This window comes from Camelus dromedarius, chromosome 14 (assembly GCF_036321535.1).
Source record: "Camelus dromedarius isolate mCamDro1 chromosome 14, mCamDro1.pat, whole genome shotgun sequence".
Taxonomy (NCBI): domain Eukaryota; kingdom Metazoa; phylum Chordata; class Mammalia; order Artiodactyla; family Camelidae; genus Camelus; species Camelus dromedarius.
In genome coordinates this window covers 38,410,314-38,434,765 of record NC_087449.1, presented here as the reverse complement: position 1 = coordinate 38,434,765, position 24,452 = coordinate 38,410,314, and the positions used below count along the sequence as shown (strand labels likewise).

Sequence of the window (24,452 nt, the reverse complement as noted above, 5' to 3'; positions counted from 1 at the left end):
CAGCAATGGTATTAAGCAGAAAGAAACTGCTCTCTTAGCTGCCCCTAATAGCCAAGCCTCATGTTCAGTTGCACCAGCCACTCTGAGAGCTGCTGGTCAAAGCCTGTGTGTGGCTGTTGCCACTTCTTGATGGAGCTCAAGAACTGAAGGTTTTTAAAGCCACACCACCCACCACTTCCTTCTAAGTAAATTATCAGCATCGCTGATAATTATAAATTCTATTATTTACTATTATAAATCTATTATCAGGCTGTTTCTTAGACATAATAATAAAATTAGACTGAACAGCTATATCTGACAGACTTCACTCTTGAAGACAGCACTGCAGTAACCACTGATGTGAATCCTACAAAGGCAATGCTGCTTTCAGGAGGCACTCTGACAGCAAACTAGGGATCCTCTTTGCTTCTACCTCAGGCTCAGGCTCGTTTGGAAAAAGGCACCTGTTCCTCCCTTTCCTGGCTTACTCACCTGGAACATGCTCCCGCTACTTTAAATTCCTCCTATTAGCTCTGGGCTGAGAAGCCCAGACTGGTCGCTGCTGTGAGGTCAATAGACTGGGAACACTGAGGTCCCAAGAGCACTGAAGTCATGGGAAGAGGTGGGACAAAACCAGGTCTGGGACTCAAAATCTCAGTTCCCAAGTAGATGTTCTGGCCTCTGTGCCATCAAGCATATTCTCTGAAAGGGCTGGGAAGCCTTGACTCTGACAGGCTCTAAGTTAGGAGCTAGGAATACAAAGGTGAATAAGAGCAGCACTGGGGAAACTCATGTGTTGGTGGGAGACACAGACACAACAGAACCATCAAATCATATGAAGTGTACATACTAAAATATAAGTAAGCCTTTTATTGTCCTTAAAGAAGTCAAACTCAGACCCAAGGGTGACAATGAGGAGATAATTTGGAAATTTCAAAGCCCTACTCTATCCCGCTAGCCTTCTTTCTCCCTTGGGCTTCTCATTCTTATGGTGACTGTCACCACCACACAGGTCTCCTGGGTGGGGCTGCTCTGGCCTAAGTGTGGATATACAACCCTCTCCTTAATCCCTGCAACACAATAAGGCTGAAACATTTGGACAAAACTTTACCAAAAGCTCAGAGGTAATAAAAGGGCACAGAAGACAACCTCTTGAATTGGATAGTGTGGCTTATAAAATTAACTTGTTTTTCTTCAACTTGAGATTCCCTATAGTGTACTTCTCAGCCTGTCTCCAGGTTGCAAAGTCATTTGTTCTCACCATCACCTAAAGTTCAGACCCAAGAAAGCACAGCCCAGTGCTACCAGAGAGTTCTTTCTCTTAAATTCCTTATTTCTCATCTCAAGCCAATGGACATGGGAACACCCACTCCCTATTAGAAAAACCAAAGGATAGTGGTCTTATCCTATAGGTCCAAAAGGCTTAGTCATTTTTACAATACATACAACATGACAATCCCAGACAGAACCACACTTGGACACTAGCACAATGGGACAAAGTGCTCTGGGGGCACAGAATGAAATATGATGAGTTCTTAGGAACTCACTAAGGATGGGGAAGGGGAGAACTTTCCTCCAGAAAGCCTAGCTACCCTAGCCTATGGCTCCTTTTTTTCTCTGAAAACCCACAGTCTATGGCTAACACTCAATTATAAAACGCTTGGACTGTTCTTTAGTTTTTTCCCAACAAGACTACTTCTGGTCAGAAATTATCTTTCTCAAATATTCCTTCATCCAAGGTGCCAGACACAGGAGACACCCATGTAGGTGTGGGGAGAATACCTGTGTTCATGACCTCACTCTACCTTAGAAGAAATGAAACTGAGAAGAAAGCAACAATTTGATACAACTACACCCATTTGTCTGGAACATGTACAGTTTTCTTAGTCTTGACTTTCTAAAATATTCTAAGGAAGGAGAAAAGGCTGATGAAGGGATAAGATACCACCTTCCAGGTCCCAGCTGTCCAGCTGTCCATTCCTCGCATATTCTAATGAAGATAAAAGACTCCTCACAGCTAGGACTCGACTGGTCACCAGATTCCACCTGCCAGTCTTAGTGATCTGTCGGTAACAGTGCAGCTGACTACAGATGGCCCTGCCACACCCAGGGGCCCTACAGTCACCTCCTCAAAGTGATTTTCCGCATAGTAGTTTACAAACCAATGGCCAGGGTCCCTCAGGGACAGTTACTGCTGTTTGGAACACCAGAACCATTCTAATGTGAGATAGCCAGGGACTTACTGCTCTAGGTCTTATTGGCTCTGGGAGCACAGCCTGCTTTTGTTCCCTTTGCAAACTTCTTCTTAAAAGAGGTTCCCTTACCCCTCACCCATGATAGAAGGGCTGTAGGAGTAAGTATATGACGTACGTGCATGTGTACGTGTTAAGGGTGCAGAATGAAATGACAGCTATTCTTAGGCAGGTGCAAAACTTCTATATAGAAGACTTTAAATCAGCTCTTGGACAGAAGTTATATTCGATGATTTATAGTTCCCATATCAATGACCAAACAGTACTGTTTACATAAGCCTTTCCACGTGGTATCCTGTGCTACTTGGCCCTGAGGTGTCTGCCTTGTAGTATGGCCAGCTTCCTCTAAAAGCAACTCTTTTCTAACCTGGTCACACAGCAATTTGGACAGCAAGAGAATACTACAGAGATCAGCTGATGCCAAAGAGGAACTGGCAGGATGGCAGAAACTCAATCACACAGAAAGAAAATGGGTCAGTACACTATGGCTCTCAAAACCTACACTCAAGTGACTAAAAATCACAGAACTCCTGCTCGAGGCCATGGGAGAGAACACTAAGAGACAAATTCCCACATCCCCTTGACTGCTGTCATGCCGCTAGGGCAAGAATCTCTTAAGTGTCCTCCTGCTGTCTCCTCCTGCAACACACATTCAGGAGGTGAAGTCCAATGAAGGTTCTCAAGATGTATGTGTTGCTGGGCTCAACAATGAAAGGTAGCTGCTGTGAGCTCAGACTGGCTTTCTAAGGACTAGCTATACATAGTAATAAGTTGTATCCGCTGTGATTAAATGTTAAATCTATGAGATCTCCATCATTCCAAAGCTCATTAATGGCTAGTTTCTTAACACAGCTTTCTGGGTAATGGAAGACAGTGTCTCAAAGAGTTGTGCAAGTAATGCCTTCGTACCTTAGATGTGAGGTCCCGATGGAAAATGCCTTTGAAGTGAAGGTAGCTGAGGCCCACTGCTATGTCATAAGCCAGTTTCACCCTCACAGTCCAGGGCAAATGCAGGTTACTGTCTAGCAACTGTTCCAGGTTTCCAGAGTTGATATACTGCAAAACAGAAGGAAAACCCAGCTACCATTTGTCAGGAATGTTTAGGGTGGTGGTGAAACCACTGGAAAGGAAACACCTAGAAGATAGAGAGTGTATTTTTTTTTTTTAAGTTACTGAGGGCTTATTCTGTAACCAGGCACTCTGGTAGGTGCTGCACAAAAAGATATCTTCCTTTGGGAGAGTACAATCTATTCAGGGCTATAGACAAACAATATCATGTAGTAAGTGCTAAAATATAGCTTTGCACAGGTATGACAGCACTATGCAGTGCAGATAAAGTTCCTAACTCAACCTGCACATGTCAGAAAAGGCTGCACCAAGGAAATAAGGAATCGAAAGGATGACTTGGGGGAGCAGGAAAGAAAGACAGTCCACACAGAGGGAGCAGCATATGCAAAGTTATAGGCTAAGGGCACATGTATTCAGGAAAATAATTTACTCCACATGGCCAGAGTACATGACTAGGAGAGGCAGGTGAGGCTGATATGCTTTGCTAAGATACATGGACTTTATCCTGTCTACAGGGAAAAACAGAAGCCTTTTAAGCAACAGAGCAACATGTTCATATTTGCTTTTTAAAGAAAAAATTATTTTAGCAATAGTATGATAGATGGATTAGAGTGGAGAAGATGGAGAAGGAAAACTAGGTAAGGAGATTATTGCAATAATCCTGGTGAAAGAAGGATGCCGATTTAAGGCAATAGTGGAGGCATTGAAATAGAGCAAGTTTCAAGATTTAGATGGTAGAAGGAAAAAACCTGATGACAGGCTGGATGTGGGAATGGGGGCAATGAAAAGCTCCTAGGTTGATCACAGGCTATTGGTTCCTGAGTGCCATTATTAAGTATTCAGAATTTAGCGAGGGGAGTGGGCTTTTAGAGAGGCAATGTTAAAAGCTAGTGAGTTCAACTAGGTCACACTGAGTTCAAAGACATGTGGAGGTGTCTTATAGAGAGTCAGTTTGAAGTTTAGGAACAAAGTCCAGGCTACAGACTAACATTTAGGAGGGAATAACTAGCACTGAGCTGAAGTAGTCACTGATGCCAACGAATGTATGGAATTGTCCAAAGTTTAAGTGTAAGGTGGGAAATTAACAGGATTCCAAGGAACTGTAACATTTAGAAGAGCAGGCAGAGGAAAAAGATCCAAGCAAGAATGTCACTACAGAAGCAAAAAAGAACACTCCAAAGAGGGGATGACCAAAAGTATCAAATGCTGCAGATCAAGTAAGATGAACATGAAAAGTATCTACTGAATTTGCAGCTAAGAAGTCACTGGCAATTGCAGTCAGAGCAGTTTCAGCAAAGTGGTTAACAGACCAGAGTAAGATCAAAGTGAACCGAGCAGTGAGCAGGAGAGAAGGCTAAGGGGAAACTATGTAAAGAAGTACTCTTTCAAGAAATTTGGCTGCTTGTCATTCTTACATATCCATGAAAGGCTGTTTTGCAATTTTTTAAAAGAGCAAATAAGCATATTTATACAGGAATGATAATAATAACAATAAGAGCAGCAGCTGATATTTATTTGGTGCTTACTCTGTGCATTATTATCTCATTTAATCATCACATAACCCTAAGGTAAGTGTACTATTATTCTCATTTTACAAAAGGCATTCAGAGGTTAAGCAACTTTCTCAAGGTTACCCGACTATCAAGCAGCAGAGTTTAAACTCAGGCAGTCTGGGTCCAGAGTTCATGCTCTCCCACGACACTACATTGGAGAGTTACAGGCCATGGCATCTAAGTCATAGAGTCTCATGCAGAACAGGAATTCAAAACTTTTTGCCAATAAATTCATGAATTTATTTGAACCTTACATGATGTACTATCTCCCTCCTCCTTCCAAGGGAGAAAAAAGGGCAAATTCCTCTAAGCCTAAAATTAAACTCTTAATACCTTTTTTTCATTTTGGTTGATATTGAATTTACAAAAGACTATGGAACTTAATGAGATAGAAGACAAGAGATATAAATTTTAGTCCAGTTCTGCCTCTTAATAGCCATTTAACTTTAGACAATCAACTAATAAGGCTATCCTTCAGTTTTCCTACCTATAAAGTAGGCACGATAATCCATGATCCGTGTAACTCACAATGTTACTGTGAGAACCGAATACAAATTTATGAAAGTGCTAAGAAAAAATATAAGTGCCATATAATCTGAGATTTTCTGATGTGGTAACATAAGCACCAAAAAGAACCAGTTGGGGGCAGCACGATGCAGCACTTCAGATCCTTGGATGAAGCGAATCAGGTTTGGCAAGGCAGAGAGAACGGCTAAAAATATACCAAACTTCTCAAAAGGGAAACCTGTTGATCTGCTTCATCTTGCTTGATAATCCATCTTTGGAAATCTCAAAACGAGGCATAATGATGGCGTTAGCATAGTGCCTTCTCATCTCTTCACTCTAGTTGAATCTGTTCATGGTTTGCATCTGAGGTGCCCTTTTGCTAAAAAGAAACTGAACTTGAAAACCCCAAGCTACATGGCGGCGCTGAAGCTGACATCTAATCACGCAGACAAATTTCTTTAGCTCTGAGAGTTGAAAAGATATGAAGAGGTGGAGGTTCACTTCCTTGGCATGGTGACAGGGTGACATGGAAGGCCTGACTTTAGGAGCCACTCAGGTTTCCCAACTGAGGACCAGGTGAAAAGCCTGTATGTGTACTTTCTTTGGGCCGGGCTAAGCCAGGACTCTTGATTCTGGCTCAGGGAAATACATGTTTACTCTGTTCATCCATGTCTCTGGAGGCCTGAGAAATCCATAGACCAAGCCAGAGGGTGGAGAGCAAAGGAGAAAGGTAAGCCAAGGTGAAGAGGAATCCCACTGGTTAGTAGGCTCTGGCTTTTCCAGGCAAGACAGAAGAAGCACAAACCAAGACCATAGAGGGAAACCAAATGGAGTTTATTATTACAACCCTTTTTTCTTGCCTGCCTTTGGTGAGTACTTCTCTGGGGCTGATAAGCCTTTGGGCCCACAACTCTCAAAGTCTCAAGACCTTCGGGTGTACAAGGAAAGGAAGTTTGACATCTGCCAGCAAGGAAGATTTCTAAGTTACTACACACTTTGTGTGCCCATTGTCAGAACGTCCACTTCCCTATAAGCAACTCCCCATGCAGACTCAGCTGGTGTGTCCTCTGAACAAATTCCTCAGTGGGAAGCAGAGGCAAGAGCAACTGTTCTAGCACATTCAACTTTCTGGGTTGGGGATAACAGCTGTTTTGCTTTAATTTTCTTCCAGACCACCCCCTTGGGAGCCCAAAGGCATTGGCAACACATTTAAATACCTACTAGAGAGAGAAGTTTTTACAATTTTTATTGTCATTCTTTTAAACTTTCAAGTTCAGAAAACTATAATATCAGCCAATCAAATGTGTTAATTTGATACTACAATACTTCAACACCTCTCAGTACACAGACAATTCAAAGTTGAAAGAAAAAAAAGTAACCATTTTGTCTTGTTCTTCTGACTCGTATGACTAGGTGAGGTTATGATTAGAATCAGTAAGAATTGGGAACAGGAGCCCTGGGTGTAGTGAATGTTCAATACCTCTCATTGACTATTCCCAACTTTACCTGTACCAAAACCTGCCTTTCCTCCTCATGGTCCAGTAAAATGTTGTAACAGAGTTTCTGCCATTTCATTTGTGCTTGATATTTGAGTTCGTTAAAGGCTCTTTCCCAAGAAGGCACTCAATAAACAAAAGTGTGTTGGTGACTAAACAATATTATGTATGCAAGAAATCATATGACCACACCCTTTAAAAAATCGCCAAAGGGACAGATAAATGGACACTCGGACACTCAGTTCTCCACTCAGGAATATCAATTCAGGTTATTTCTACGAACAGTTATTAAACACTGCCCCTCTTCCTGCCATATGAGAGTAAGAACCTGTCCATTTACATGAGTATTATATCCCCCAGTGATTAGAAGAGTGTCTGGCACATAGTAAATGCTTACACATTAAAGAAGTTCAAAGACATTGGTAAGTAAATAATACTAATAACCCTTTAGCAGAGGTAAATACTTGGGGTATGAAAGTAGATACTTAGGAGTTTGGAAAGTTTCAGAGAAAAAGTAACATCTGAGATAGTTAGGAGTTGTCGAGGCTGAGAGACTGGTTTCTTCCCATACATCCCCTATAGGTTCTGATGGTACCACTCAGGCACAGACAGACACAGAAACATGCCCATACAAAGAATATTCTGGAACAGCACTAAGCAATACTTACTTCTCCCTGAGGTAACAGTCACTACACCCAGGGTTCCTGTTCTCAATTCTTGCTGATTCTAATCACAACCTTACCCAATCATAACCAGTCAGAAGAACAAGACAAAACGGTTACTCCTTTTTTTTTTTTAACTTTGAATTGTACTGATATCTGTAACCAAACAAACTTATTCATGGTTCAAAGACATATTCAGAGAGGTTCTAAAGAAAATATCAACTGTAAGAATTATTATTTCTTTTTAAAAAATCTACCCAACTAACCTGGAGCTAGGGCACTTATCCAAGACAGATAAATGTGCTGCCACCCAACTAACAGAAATCATTTGCTGCCATCTAATTAGCAGGGTTGTCCTGAGGAGGATCCATCCATCTCTCTATCCACCCACCTACACAAACACTGAACATCCACTATGTGAAAACACAAGGATAAGTGGGCCAGTCCCTGCCATTAGTTCACAGTCTAGTAAAGATGACATATAATTAACAATTTTTTTCACACAAGACAATAACATGATCAGGTATGCTACATAGAAATATCATTCTAACAATAATATAGAAACTGTAGGGAAAGGTCAGGAATTGAGGCTGGGAGAACAGTTAGGCTTCTGGAATCATCAAGGTGACAAGTAACAAAGGCCTGAATAAGACAGTGGCAGCAATGGAAGGGAGGTTAATATCTGGAGACATCTCAGAAGTAAAACCAACATGATTTGATGTTTAATCAAAGGCAGGGAATAATTAAAAGAGATAAGATATACAACATTATGTCTAGCACAGTGCTTATTAGCTCACAGTACACAACACATTCTCCCCACTATCGGTGTCTTATCACCAGCATCCCTCCCCTGGGTCACTCCATTAGCTTTCTAACTAGCCTTCTTTTCTCCTTCTTACATCTTGAACAGACTTAGCCCTCATTCCAATCCATCTTCTTTAACACAGCCAAGATAATTCTTCTAAAATGGTAGCCTGAACCTACTCCCTTGTTAAAATTGTTCACTGATGCCCTGTTACTCTTAGGATAAAATCCACAATCCTTAGCATGGCATACAAAGCCTTTCACTCCTATTTATAAGAGTCTGACCTCTGCTTAATTGCACACTTGTACACATTGCTGGTCCCTTCACCTGGAATACCTTTCCCCCACATAGGACTGACTAATCACCCACTGAGGATTCAGTTCCATTTCCTGGAAGCCCATATTTAGGGTTGGGAGTAAGAAAGACATTCTGTGCAAAAGGATCACAAAGAATCACAAAGATAAAGTGCATAGATTAGGAATTATTTCTTTCTTTCTTTTTGCTTGCAAAAGTATAAGTAGGGAAGAAGGGATGAAGCTGAAAAGTTAAACTGGGCAGTACAGTATGGTGGCAAAGCCCACCTACTGCAGAGTCAGACTGCCTAGGATTGAATCTCACCTCTGACTAGCTGTGTGACCCTGGGTTGGTTACTCTATTTCATTCTGTATACATTCACTATAAAATCATCTATAACATGGGAATAATAATAGAACCTAACCCATAGAGTTACAAGGATTCAACAAACTGATATGTAAAATGCTTAGAACAATGTCAAAGAAAGTTCTCAGTATATTAGTTGTTATTGCCATTATTGTTTATATTTAATATTAGTGTAGAAGTTCTGGAACACCAAGATAAAACAACTATAGCTAACTTGGCAGACCATGGGGACCACTAAAGGTTTACAGGTAAAGGTATAATATAATGTGTTAAATTTTGTCTCACAAAAAGATATGCTCAAGCCCTAACCCCTGGTACCTATAAATGTAACCTTATTTGGAAATAGGGGTTTTGCAGATGTAATCAAGTAAAGATGAGGTTCTATTGGAGTAGCGTGGACACTTAATCCAATATGATTGGTATCTTTATGAAAGGAAGGGAGCAGGCACAGACACACAAGGAGAATGTCATGTAATGATGGAGGCAAAGATTTGAGTTATGCATCTATAAGCTACGGAATGCCAAGAGAGACTAGGAGGAGGTAAGGCAGGATCTTCCCTTAGAGCCTTCACAGACAGCATCATGACCCTGCCAGTGCTTTGACTTCAGACTTCCAGGTTTCAGAACTGTGAGAGAATAGATTTCTGTCATTATAAGCCACCCACATTGTGGTGCTTTATTATGGCAGCCCTAGGAAACCAATACATGACCCAGACTACATTTTAGAAAGCTCATGGTGGTAGCAGGATAGAGGAGGAACTAGAAGGAGATCTGGAGGGCTCTGCATCAGTCCAGATGACAGAGACCAAATGCCTGACTTAGAGTGCTATTATAGGCACAAAAAAGTGGGCTAGAGTTAGAATATGCAGAGATAGAATCTAAATGATTTAGCAACTTATTGGCAGATATGAGAACTAAGGAAAAAGAGTCAAAGGCAACTCAGAGATTCCAAATTGAGGTGTTGAGAGAACGGGAAGAGATCCTGCAATCTTATGTGCCAGAAGTAAGTCAGAATTCCATCAGAAACCAGGCATCAATGCCAAATAGCCAAATCAGTGGCTTGTCAAACCTCTGTTCTTTAGAAGGGCCCTCTGCAGAGGAGGGCCTGGTCCCCGACCTAGTTTTCACTGAAGCCCAACAATGCCATTGTGTTGGCCACTGTATGTTTGTTGGTTGGCTTCAAACACAAAGGCTAGCAGACATCCCATCCTGCTGGCTTGGTTTAAAGAAGAAAAGAAAGCTTTATTATTGCCCTGGGTAATTCCGGGACAGGCATCCCAAGAGCGCCCTGTGGGAGGCTCATGCTCCAAAGGAGCCTCCTGTTCTCAGCTCGAGGTTCCACAGCCACTAAAGTGTACAGCCACACATCTGCAAGGCCCGAGTTTGCCATGGTTCAGCCTCCACTCCAGGAAGTCCACCAGAGCCTGCCGACTCAGTCAATCAGCAGTAATGCACAGATTCAAAGAGAAAGCCCCAAAATATATTTCAGAATAATATTTTACTCTCTCTGCCTTCATATCGGCTTATCTACTGCCCAGAATATTCTTCTTCCCCTTCATAGCTTTGCTAATTCTTATTCATCCTTCTAAACCCAGCGAGAATCTCTTATTTTGGAAAGCATTTCCTGATACCCTATCCCACACTTTGTGCCACTTTAGCCCGCTGTATGTATTTCTACTATTGCCTATCACATTGTACTGTAACTGTGATGGCAGGAACCAGTTCTTTCTCAACTTTGTAAGCCCAGTATCCAGCAAAGTGAACGATAACTTGTTGAATTAACAAATGAATGATTAAGTACATTTAAATAAATGGAGGCAGGTTTTAAGTTCCCTCTTTTATTGGAAGCCCTCCCAACTCAGTCATTAATGTAATTTAAGATCAAAAAGAGAAATGTGCTTTTAGAGGAATTTTCTGATAAATACCATGCAAAACAAACACTGAATAATGCCTACTATATGGCAGATAATACAGTAGCAATGGATACAAAGCGAAATACAAAACAGTGTTTTGGCCACTCAGTGATATTTAATTCTGAGGATCCTTCGACCAGCCTATAAGCAGACTCCTTAAAGTGGTCAGAATCACATGGACTTAAAAATTATAACTAAGATCTCCTTTTTTATAGAGGATATTTCTTTTATCAGCAGCTGAAAGCCAAGTAGAAGAGGCCATAAAGGTATCTCCTCCTCTTTCCTCACACTTGCCACAGATACTTAGTATGAACCCGTTCACCACTTTAAGAACATGTTTGTTTAACGTACCTGAAGTAATATGAGTGTTTTTCCATGAATGTAAACTACTATAAACATCAAAATGACTGTTTACCCACAAGATTCAAAAAAGTATGATTAAGATTTTCCCACAGATTTTTAACTCTTACAACAAACATTTCATAATCAAAATCAAATTTGTTTAACCAAAGTAAACATTAAATGATAAATCAGTAAAACAAATATTCCCAAAGGAATAAACTAAGGTAACAATAAGACTATTTTCTTGACCCCATAAAGCTCTACTAGCAATCAATGGTCTCAGACATGATTTAAGATGAGGCCAGGGCTCCTGACTATTCATCCAGTCTGCTTTCTTATTCCAAGATCCATAACCAGTGACATGGCTACTAGGGCCATGTTTAAAAGCACTATTCCCTCCAGCTTGCTACCCCACACCTACTACAAGCCCACATTCTCCAGACTGAGACAGGAACCTCTGACATTCATGTAGTGATTGGGCTCAGAGTGAACAAAGCACTCTATTAAGGAACACAACGCACCTTGCCTCCCTCCATCAGATCTCAGGAGCAGGGGCTTGACAATGGACAAAATGAAAATGGAAACCAAAAGAAGTTAAGTTTCTAATTAAAGTGATTTGTATCAAAGGAGACTCTGTCCTCAAATGAACCAATCATTTCTTCTGTCTCTTCTGCCTATATCAACACACTACTTAGTCTCTGGGTAAGGAGGAAGTCAAGCAAAAGTTAAAGGAGGCAAACTGTAAGCTTAAGTGATGTCTTCTAGTGGAAAACAGTAAGTAGAGGGGTAGAAAGGGAGGAAAGGTTCCCAATTTGCTATGTGGAAGACAGCTTTCCAGCCCAACAGTCACTCCAAGTGAAGGCAGAAATCTCCTCTGAAGGCTAAAGGTCACATAGGTAACTAATTACTCTTAAGTTCACAGAAATTCACAAAGACTACTTGGAATTGTCAAAGGAAGGAGTGGGAACAGAGGACCCAGCCAGTTCTGGTTCTTCTGCAGAGAAAACAAATTTGAGGTCTAGTGAACACATAGATATCTACATCCTTAAGGGAAAAGGGAGAGCCTTTTATTTTCCTTGATTTTAGACCATCTTGAGAGTCAGAAGGATGTACCTCTTTAATTAAAGAGAGAGCAATGAGAAAAATCAGATGGTAAATCCTGAGTGAAGTCTAGATTTACTTTATCAACTTGTTCACAATTACCTTTCCTCTATCAGCCACTGTACTCTGGGAAGTAGCTAATGCTTGTTTAAGGCCAGTTCTCAATTCAAACAAAGCAGCATATCTGGATATGATGTCACTTGATTTGGTTTGGGGATCCTAAATTATAAAACACTTTTCTAAACGACAAAAGCAGAGAATGACCATGGCACTGAATTCTGAAACCCTTTCCAAATAAATTCAGAAGGTCCAGGCACACGATTAACTTCATTTCATGCGTTTACTGAGAAGAGATTCAATGCCATTCCTAGGTCAGTGTCTGGCAGAATAAGCCCAAATAAATACTAGTTGAATGAATTAAATAAAGTATCCCAACCATCTATCTACATATAGAAATCCCTTTACCATTCTCCATGAGTCACTCCCAGCGGCTACCTCAGTCTTCAGAGCTTAGGTCTGAAAGGTCTTGTCCAAGGAAGGACCTTGAGATGTGGTGTGCTATCCTTGAAAGGCTCAGAGAAAGACTGAGTCTGGAGAAGGGTGTGAAGAATTCTGAGGGAAGGAGATTGTGAGAGAACTTAAAAAGAAATAAAAAGACTGAGTCTGGTCTTAAATAGTGAAGTGACTATGGCTGATTGCAGTGTTATGTTAAAACAAAGAACAAAAAACATTTCCCAGGTAACACACATACAGCTGAGAAGTATTCTAGCTGCACTCTCCAGGTTTTCCACATCTCAGTAAATGGCACCACTACCCACCTAGAAACATCATTTGATTCCTCACTTTCTTATCAAAGTCACAAGACCTTGTGTTACTATTTCTAAAACAGATCTTTAAAAATCTTCATAGATACCACTCCAGTCAACCCAACCACATCTCTCACATAATCTGTAAGTTTCTCCTTACCAGTCTCCTGCCCCCACTTCTGTCCCTTTACAATCTATTCTCCAGAGCAGCCAAAGTGCTATTTTTTCAAGTGAAAATTATATCTTATTGCTCTCCAATCTAAAAATCCTTCAATTGTTGGCTGATGTATTTAATATAAAATTCAAAATCTTTACCTTGGATTATAAGGTCCTGTAGGATCAATACTCTTTTTATCTCTCAAATTTTTAATCCTCTTATCTTATCTTTATGAATGTCTCTTTATCTTCTTGATATTCTCAGAAAAGTACTTCTATGCCCTTATGTACAGGATAAGTTAGTTGGTATAAACATATTATATACATTGTCCTTATTTATGGATCAAGGGTATATATTTATAGGGAAAACAATGCCTAAGGGTATGGAATAACAATATAATATGATAGAATAGACCTGAAAGGCAATCCATTCTAAGTCCTATATGATACAATTGAATTCCTCCTATAATATCCTTGCCCAGGGGTCAAAATAATTCATATTAGCTTTATGAAGAGAACAAGTTAGAGAAGAGAATAACCAAGCTAAACACAACTGTCCTCCTTAACTGTGGTCAGTCAACACCCCAGCTTTCCAACATCTATGAATGTGGTCTTTAGCTTCCCAAGATTAATGTGAAGGCAGTGCCTGAAGAAAACTGCTCCTTCCTCCACCCAACCCCAATCTCTTCAATCACCTGCTACCTATTTGTTGCTAGTGGTAAACAGAACATGGTAGCAGTTCTGTTGGAATTGACATATGGGTGAGAGATAATAAACAAACATTCAAATACATGAAGAATTATATGTTATGGAGTGTGTTACAATGAAAAAGTTAAGAGTACTATCAAAGAGAATAATAATCCAAGTAACAATCTAGATGATGAGAAGGTCATTAGGAAAAGCCACTATAGTAAAGCAAAAATTTAAACAAAGACTTGAAAATTAAGTGGGTAAAAGTGGGAGAAGAGCTTATCAGGTATTATTTAATCTAATTTTCAGTTTCTTTTTATATAAAATAGCAATAATAATGGCTATATCCCAGAAGATCATAAGATGAAAAAAGAAAATGCATGCAAAACACTTCACATTCCAGAGATATTAGCTATTTCTTTAATGCATATGTATGATAATAGGGAAAAAAGTTATTTTTTTAAAAAGTATCCCTGATACTGCCAAGTACAATAAATTATTGATTAAAATAAGTAAAATATTTTCTCATCCCAACCCCTTAGTTGACTTAAAGACTTACCAGGTAATATGTCTGTTGTTTTATTTGTAAGCCCAGTGCTCAGTTCTGTTATTTTTGGGTATACCAGAAAGGAACACTTCTAGTTTGACTAACCAGCTAATCTGGATAGAAAATAAATTGTTGAGCAAAGTAGTTACAGAAGAAAGGATGACTATGCAAAAGGTCTTACGACTGAACAGTGCAAGAAGCCAGTTAGAAATTATTCCATTTATGAGGCAAGAGTTTCAGCCATCATACAGGTACTAAAATGCATGAGAAACTTTACCATGCCTTTACTTTTTAGATAATGCAACATGTTTGCTTCCTTTCCCCCGCTACTCAATCATTCAGACAGTATCTGTAAAGTGTCTTCTAAACACAAGGTACTGCTGGGGAGATTAGGAGTACACAGATGAGTAAGATACTACCCCTGCTATCATATATAATAACCAGCAACTAATTGGTTTGTTTTTTTTTTTTGCAACTAATTGGTTTTACAAACCACTTTCACAGTTACCTCATTTGAACCTTGCAAGATCTTGAAATATTCTTGTCATTCTTTTCTTATAAATGAGGAAATCAAGTCCAGAGAATTTAAATAACTTGTGCATGGTTATACAACTAATAATGGTGGAGTGTGGATCTGCACCTATGTCTTATGACCATGAAGCCTGGGTTCCTTCTACTCTAGAAGCTTACCCTTGTGCAGAGAAACTAAAACAAAAATAACTTTAATCCATGGGCAGAATGTGTAATAAGTACCAAAAAATTATATAACAAGATAATGAACGGAAACATTTTGACCACATAAGGGAGGGGTAGGGAGGGGCAGCAGTGGCAGAGAAAGAATCAGAAAAGGTTTTATGGGGAAATAAGTGGACTTTGAGCCAAGTCTTGAAGGGCGGGAAGAGTTCTATAGAATAAAGGGAAAGAGCATATTCTGTACTGAAGAAAAAATATGAATAAGGAGGCAGGAAAACATACTGTGTTTAGTAAACAAAAACAAAAAAACCAGTTTGCCTGACTTATAGAGTACTTGTTAAAGAGAAGAAGACCTAGCAGGAAAAAGGCAAGATGATGCTAGAGCATAGAGGGCCAGGAAACCAGGCTAAGAGTTTATTCTGAGTTCCAAGTTTTAACCCTAGGTGTGCATCAAAATAACCTATGGTGCTTTATTGATTTATTTTTAAATACAGACACCTGGGCCTCACTCAAGACTTCATTTAATAGGTCTTGTGTGAGATTTTGGCATCTGCACTTTCTAAAAAAAATCCTAAGCAGTTCTGGAAAGCGACTAAGGTTATAAAACTACGCTGTAATCAATGAGGAAGTCACTGAGTAGCTTTTGAGCCAGAAAATGCCACTCATAATTTATTTATTCATTCAATCAACAAATATGATAAGCAACTATCATTGTCAAGCACTGTGCAAGGAACTGATGGATGTCAATGCAAACAAAATAGGCCCTGCCCTCAAGGAATTTATAACCTAAGTACATGAGCAAACAGTGAATTAAAGTCAAGGATATATATTATTGTATTATGAGAGCATATAGAAGTATCTAACTAATCTTGGGAGGTTAGAAAAGGCTCCCCAGAGAAACTAATATCTAAGCTGAGTCCTGAAGGTTAAGTAGGAATTTGCTAGACCAATGGGAGATGGAAAGGTTGTATTCTAGGCAGAGGGAAAAGCTAGTGCAGAGCCCCAGAGGTGGAAAGGGTCACATCCCATTTGTGTAACTGAAAGAGGTTCAGTACAGCTGTAGTGTAAAAATGAGAGAACCAACAGGTCAAAGAAGAATGAGCAGTGAGGCCACAGAGATAATCAGTACCAGGATCAGATGTTTTGATTTTATCCTGAAGGCAGTGAGGAGCCATAGAAGGGTTTATACAAGGAAAAACAAACTTAGATTTGTATTAAACACTGTGGTGCATAAAGACAGACATATAGACCAATGGAATAGAATAGAAAGCCCAGAAATAAACCTCATGTATCAATGGGGAAAGGACAGTCTCTGCAACAAATGAGAAATTCAAACCAAAACCAATGAGATATCACCACACATCCATTAGGATGGCTACTATTAAAAAATAAAAACAAAATAAAAACAAAAAAACAGAAAATAGCAAGTGTTGACAAGGATGTAGAGAAATTAGAAACCTTGTGCACCATTGGTGAGATTGTAAAATGGTACAATAATTATGGAAAGCAATATGGTGGTTCCCCCAAAACAGAACTGCCATATCACCCATCAATTCCACTTCTGGGTATATATCCAAAAGAATTGGAAACAAGGTCTCAAAGAGATAACATGCACATCCATGTTCAAAGCAGCATATTCATAGTCGAGAGGCAGAAGCAACCCAAATGTCCATCAACAAATGAATGGATAAGTAAAATACTGTATATAGATATAGATATAGATATAGATATAGATATATACTTACAATGGAATATTGGTCAGGCTTTAAAAAGAAGGAAATCCTATCACATGTTACAACACAGATGAACCTTTAGGGCATTATGCTAAGTGAAATAAGCCAGTCACAAAAAGACAAATATTATGTGATTCCACTTTTCTGAGGTACTTAGAGTAGTCAAAATCATAGAAAAGGAAAATAGAATAGTGGTTACCAGGGGCTGGAGGGGGAAATGAGGAATTGTTTCTTAGGTGTAAAGTTTCAATTGTGCAAGATGAAAAAGAGCTAGAGATCTGTTGCACCACAATGTAAGCATATTTAATACTAACTATTGAACTGTACACTTAAAAAATGCTAAAATTGTTAAAAAATAGATCTGTGTTTTAAAAGGACCACTCTGGCTGGCAACATGGATAATACGGATTTAAGGTGAGGAACAAGACTGATAGGGAGACTAATTTAGATGGTTGTGGCACGAGATGATGATGGCACACATTGTAACTGACTATACTTCAAATATATATACACACACATATAAAAAAGAGAGAGATGATGATGGCAGAAAGAAGTGGAGTAAGACGAATGGATTCAAGATAATAAGGAGGGAAAATGGTCAGGACATGGTGATTGATAAAATGTAGAAAATAGGAGAGGTCAGGAATGAAGGAAAAGAAAAGGTAAGTACTATTCTAATACTTTTACAAGTTATTGATTACTTTAACAAACATTTATTAACCAGCCACTTGTGCCAAGTACTATGGAAGGCTTTAGACAATTGTTCTGCCACCTTCACAGAACAGCTTCTTCTTTTTGAAGTTCACTTAAACTGGTCCTTGACACAAAGTGTCTGCTTAAAAATTGCTGAGTAGAAAACAGACACAAGCAATTACTTTGTGAAGGTGAAATGTGCTAAAATGAGTATGTTGAGGAAAGAAATGCTTATGATCCACTTTGGAAATTACTGATCTAAGAGTTTACTATCTAAGCACGCAGTGGTGACCATGATAACAAGAAGAACATAAAGAGCAGTAAACACAAAAAGTACAGATAGTGATTAGGTATGAGATGTAGGAATGCTGAAATGCCCTTCAGTAATAGGAATGCGTAAGAAGTATATTGGGAGACCACCCTCCCTCCATTGTTCTACCTGCTACAGGATCCAAAGGAACAGCTCTCAAGAGCTAACACAGATCCAATTCCTATGAATGATACCACTTACCAAGTTAAGAAAAACACACTTGTCAAAACTTCTGGTAGAAACAGGTTTAACCTAAACTCACAAAGAGCTCTATGAATTCAAATGCCACACTAGTTTCACAGTCATGGAGAGGATTAGGAGAAAGATTAGCTAGAAATCTCCTAAAGCATTTTCTAAATCCTTCTGCTGTTGTATCACTAACAACATTGTGAAAAGATTCATCAAATGACCTTGAAAGAGGCAATGCCTTTGTGGCAACCTTTTAACCGCTGGAAGCTCAAGTGCTAGAAAGGAGTTTTCATTCCATCCATTTATCCATTCACCCAACTAACATTAATTGCATGCTTTTATGTGCCAGTTACTGAAGATTCAGCAGGGAACAAAACAGTCAGCACTAAGGAGCTTAAAGTCTAGTAAATAGGATTATAGTCAGGTAGAACTTGACTCAACCCCAGCTCTACTATTTAGCTAAGAGATCTTAGATAAATTAATTTCTTTCTGAGCCTCAGATTCCTCATCTGTAAAATGGAAAAAATATCACCTCTTTCATGGGGTCGCATGCTAATTTATTTTAAAGTATAAATATGTGTGTATATATATGTGTATAAATTCACATTATATATATACAGAGAGAGAGAGACAGAAGCTTAGCAGACTCTGGCACATTGAAATAAAAATGATTTAATTAATGGTTTTCATTATTGTTATTTGGGAAGTAATACAGCAGTTGAAAAAAATGCCTCCTTCCAAATCAACAAAATATTTTCTAGTGAAAAGGTTAATAAACAGAATTTGCACAAGGAAGGCATCATTCAGAGTACTCCTTGGAATCCCAATGCTCTGTGAAGTTATTTCCACTTGGATGTTCAATAAATATCTCAAATTTAACCTGTTCAAAACTGACCTCTTGATCATCTCCCATCTTGTACCTCCTGTAGCCTTCCTCATCTCCATCAACAGCAATTCTATCCTTCAGACGTTCAGGCCAAAAACCTCAGTTATCTTTGACTTCTTTCACCTTCTCATACCCCTCGCCCAATCCATCAGGAGAGCTTGTTTTCTCTACTTTAAAACTAGATCCAGAATCACTAGGTCCACCGCTACCACTCTGGTCCAAGTTACCATCCTCTCTCCCCATTTTTGCATAGCCTCTATTTATTGCACAGACTCTGTTGCAACAGTCTCTTAACTAGTCTTCCTGCTTCTACCCTTGCCTCCTTTTCAGTCTATTCACCACACAGTAGTCAGGGTGATCCTGTTAAAAGATAAGTCACATCATGTCATAACTCTACTCAAAAACCTCCAAAGACTTCTCAATTCATCCTGAGTAAAAGCTGAAGCTCTTACAATGGTCTATAAGACACTATGTGATCTGGCCCATGTTTCCTCTCTGACCTCCATCTACTTCTATTCTTTTTATTCTCTCTGCTGCAGCCACATACCCTCTTTGGAATTCTTCAACCACACCAGGCCCAGGCATTTCTGCCTCCATGTCTTTGCGCTTGCTATTCCCACTGCCTAGAACACTCTTTCCCCAGATATTCACACAGCTAGTTCTATTACCTGCTTAATTTTTGCCTCTTCTGTGATACCTTCGCTATCCACATATTCAAAATTGCAAATCCCACAGCACTTGACAACATGTCTATTACAATTTGTTTTCTTGTTTAGTCTAACTTCTCTGTCTGATAACAATGGAAATTCCATGAGGGCAGAGATTATTGTTTGTTCATTATTATATTCCCAGTACCTGGAATAGTGCTGGACACATAATGGGAGCCCAGTAAATACCTTTTTGAATGAATAAATGAGCTAGAGGCAAGCTAGCAAGTCAGGGGGAAACTGTTTTAAGAATAAAGTAAACTGAATGAACTCTTCTATTATTTGTGGGGTAGACTTCCAGCTTCAAATTCTTGTTTCTCAAATGTCATAGGGAGTTACTAAAAATAAGGGCAGAAAATATATACCACAATTTATTTAGAGATTTTTTATTACTAAATGACCAAACCAAAAAATTAAATAAAAGCTACCTTTTTCAAAAGTAAAGGTGTCAACATGTATTAACAGGAATGTTTTTAGCTACTTTTACAAGTATGAGTGAAATAAACAAGCTTCTAATTGTGACAGGACTTGAGATGTAACATTACACACCATTTTTGACTTCTGGCTCTTTCCACTGGAGTTAATTCAGCTTTCTTACATACACTATGGGCCCAGCCACACAGAGTATTACTATAGGCCCTATTTAAGAGACTGAGCTACACTAGAGAACCTGGAATTTGAGGTGACTTAGAAAGTGGGAAGGAGAAGAGAGAGAAGGGCATTCCAAGTCCTGGAAGGCACACCCAAGGCCAGTATGTATAGAAGACAGCAAACAGACCTACCTAACTAAAGGGAGCAATTCATATTCTGAAATCCAATTAGAGAGAGTCTATAATCTTAAACAGAAGTTTTTAAACAGAAGCATCACATTATCAAAGTATGCTTAATGAAGATTATTTATGGAGTGGCATATCAAATTGAAACAAAGGAGGACTAGGGACAGGAAAAGTAGCCACATGCTTGAAAGACAGGATGTGGCTACACTGCCAAAGTTAACCCAAGGCAGGCACCAGACAACTTTGCATCTGGCTCAAGGCAAATAAGGCCAGGAGAACTCTCTGTACCGGGTCACACAAACACACACACACACACACACACACAAATACAAGAAAAGCAGCAGCAGGCAAAACTAATGGCACTATCACAGCACACCAAGAAATTGGAATCAGGGTCTGGCTGCTCATTTTTATAAATAATGCATGAGTTTGGTCACTGAACCCACAGAGTTTCCTTTCATTGTAAGCTCTCTGGTTATATAAGGCTTCTTAAAAGTCTGACAAAAACCGACTCAGAAACAACACATATCAACCCACACAAACAAGGAATTTCCAAAGTAATTATTCTTTAATAAAGAAGTCATAGAGTTGGGGTGGGGGTGTGGAAATGGTCAGAAGAGGGTGAGGGCTACGTAAATTTTAAAATTCTCTTCAGCCACCTGCAGGGCCGACCATTCCCTCATGAGCGAAGAGCATTTCTTTCAGTACCAGATATCTGCCTGACTGAGGTGACTCTGCTGTAAAGAAGCCAAGCAACTGCTCTGTTTATAGCTAAGTGGTTCTCGCTGCCACAGTGGGGAAAAGAATAGTTTCTCCATGGCACAAAAGGCAAGAAAGACCCCAAATGTCCTACCCACCAAGCCATTCTTTTGTTGACTCTTGATCAGAGAGTACTGTCACTTGAGGCCCCTGCCCCACGACCTTATATCCTACTCATTCACCAAATTCCCAGTCTTCTAGGCACTAAGAGGTTCTGCACAAAGAGGTTCCCCAAACTGTTTGATTATGAGGACATTTCCCTCTTTGTGCCCTTCTCAACAAACTTTTTTTAAAAAGCATATGAGATGACGCATACTTTGTCTGGAAGCACATCTCTCTTCTCTCTTTCTTTGACACCACCTGCCCCAGCCCACCCCAGTCTCCTCTGTCTTGGATAGGGAAGAGAAAACATATAGCATGTAACTTGGTGGCAGCTACTTTTTGATTATGAATGACAATCAACCTTGGGATGAAGTTGACAATGTAAACACAGAACAAAGAGATGGAAAGAGATGGGCTCTCTGGATAACATCTATTCAAACCAACCCCTAACCTAATAAACAGCTGGATTTCCAGTTTATATGAGTCCTTTTGCTGCTTAAGGCCATTTAACTATTTTCTGTTACTTGCATCCAAATCCCTTCTAATATATCCAATAACCAGAAAACAGCTTTTGTAAATAACCCAAAATATATAAAGTTAGTCAGAAACAAATTCTACAAGTGCTACACATGCTACACATACAAGAACCTGCACTCAGCACTATGAGGTATACATAATCGAATCAGGACAGCATGTTGTAATTGAAAGAGTATAGCTTTTGGGGGAGGGTACAGCTCAGCATGAGCTTAGCATGCTTGAGGTCCTGGGTTTAAGCCCCAGCACCTCCATTAAAAAATAAATAAACAAACCTAATTACGTCCCCCTCTAAAAATAATTAAAAACAAAGAAAAGAAAAGAAAAGAAAAGAAAAAAAAGAGTATAGCTTTGATGTCAGATGAACGTGGATCCAAAGCCTACTTTGGGGAAGTCACTTAATTTCTCCAGGCCTTAGTTTTCTCATTTATAAAATGGAGGAAATAGGACTACAGAATTGTGAGAATTGTAACATATAAAGCACCAAGCATAGCACTTAGCCCACAGTGGGTGTTTGATACCTGGTAGTTATAATTTTTAAAATGAGAGAAAGTCTCTACCCTCAAGTAGAGGAGAAAAGACAAATAACTATGATGTGCTGATTGGTATAATTATATGGTTTGGGAAATTGCAATGAAGGGCCCAATTCTTCACCCCTTACTGAATGAATGCCCTTTGACATGTAACTTTGCAGTATGCTCCCAGTATGGAATCAGGCATGTGACTTGCTTTGTCCAATGGGATGTTGGCCACACAAACTTGAACATAGACAGAATAATGAAAAGCACTTTCACAAATGCGCTGGCATACTTTCGCTAGTCTGGTATTATCTTAGAAAGGACATGCCTAGGTTAGCCCACTGGTCCCAGAAAAGGATGAGAAACAGCTGGAGCAAAGTGCCCCAGCAAAGCCCAGCCTACAGCAGACTACCAGCTGACCTGCAAATGCATGAGTGAGCACAAGTGAGATCAGCAGAACTGCCCAACTGGGCCTAGCTCAGCTTAGCTGAACCAGCAGAGGTATGAAAAATGTTTATTGTTGTATGGTTTTGTGGTTGGATAATACATAGCAATAACCCAACTGACCATAGGGTTATATTTTCTGTCTTTAAAAACCAAAGACTTCCACTTCCTTGATACTCATGACTAAATGAAAGACAAGGTCAGGTTTTCTGAGTCAAAGACATATTAATGAAAAAATAGAGACATACTTATGGAGCATTCCTGTTCAACACAATATGGATTCTTAATTCAACTCATTAAACTTGAAAGATTCTGCCTGATCTTTTATCAAACTGCTTTCTCTTTAACAAATATTCATTTGCTTAAAAACTTAGAAGTCTGTTCCTTACCACAGGTAGTTAAAAAAACACATCTAAACAACAAGGTCCTACTATACAGCACAGTGAACTATGTTCAGTAAGTTGCAATAATCTAGAATGAAAAAGAATGTATATAACTGAATCACTATGCAGTACACCAGAAACTAACACAACATTGCAAATCAACTATACTTCAATTAAAGAAAAACCACACCTAAGTAATTGTTCCAAGTTCAATTAATGTCTACAATTACAATGAAGACTTGTGGAAATGGCTGAAGCCCAGAAAAGTCTAGACCACTACTGCATAGGAGAAAAATTCTTCCTGATAATATCAATACTTTACAGGTATAAATAAGAGCTATGATTGACTATTGCAATTACTGATAAACTGTTTTAAGGTAAGTAAGAACTACGGTGGAGGGCAGGCATTCCACCAGTCAAGAAATATTTACTAAAAATCACCCAAGTTTCAAGCAGTGTGCTTGATGTTATTAGTAATTTATTTCTATGATCTTTAGTGAAACTAATAGCTGTGCTGTCAAGTGAAATTATAAGGCAGTCTCCAGATATCTATGCCATGATGGCCTTTGCTGATCCCCTTCTGAAAACAAGCAAGAACATTTAGATATTTGGGCCTCTCAACCATCAGCCTATTAACATCATAGTAAAGATTATTAATATCATAAGCTATATCAATATCTCATTAATGAGACTGGAAATATACTCACAAAGCCCTTACTGTATGTTGTATATGGCTATAAACAAATAAGCAACAGAAAATGTTATTTAATTGCAACATGGCCAAGAGAATGCTGCATTACGATCATTCATTTCTGCCATTTCTACTACACCCACTTCTAAATTTTTTTTTTAACCCACTTCTAAATTTGAGACATGGTTACAGATTTTCAAGTATGTTCTTCTTTGTCAGCAAAACCAACTGAACTTCCAATGAACTTGCATTTCAGAAAACAATGATATAAACAGGGAATGCAACAAATACTTTTACAAGCGTTTATTGGTTTATTAGTGTCAGAGCTCTGGTGGATAGAAGGCTGGCGAGGAGAGAATTTTGTCTTTGAAGAATTTATAGACTCAGTTCTAAGAAAAGAAATACACAGAAAATGTTTCTTGATCCAGGATGCTGGTTACGGGTGTGTTCATTTGTGAAAACCTAGTGAGGTGTACACTTTTCATATCTGTGCTTCT

At 39.1% G+C, this 24,452-nt stretch overlaps 1 protein-coding gene across 3 annotated transcripts in view; it reads right to left on the bottom strand.

Moving 5' to 3' along the window:
* The window catches only part of TESK2 (testis associated actin remodelling kinase 2), a 104,805-nt gene that overhangs the window by 9,198 nt on the left and 71,155 nt on the right, over positions 1-24,452 (bottom strand). For 2 of the 3 annotated variants that reach the window (XM_010982255.3, XM_064493629.1), the window contains exon 5: positions 3,141-3,287. The exons of the other annotated variant lie outside the window; for it this stretch is intronic. In XM_010982255.3, coding sequence (XP_010980557.1) covers positions 3,141-3,287 — 147 coding nt within the window. The remainder of the gene's footprint in view (positions 1-3,140; positions 3,288-24,452) is intronic. 3 annotated transcript variants of the gene reach the window in all.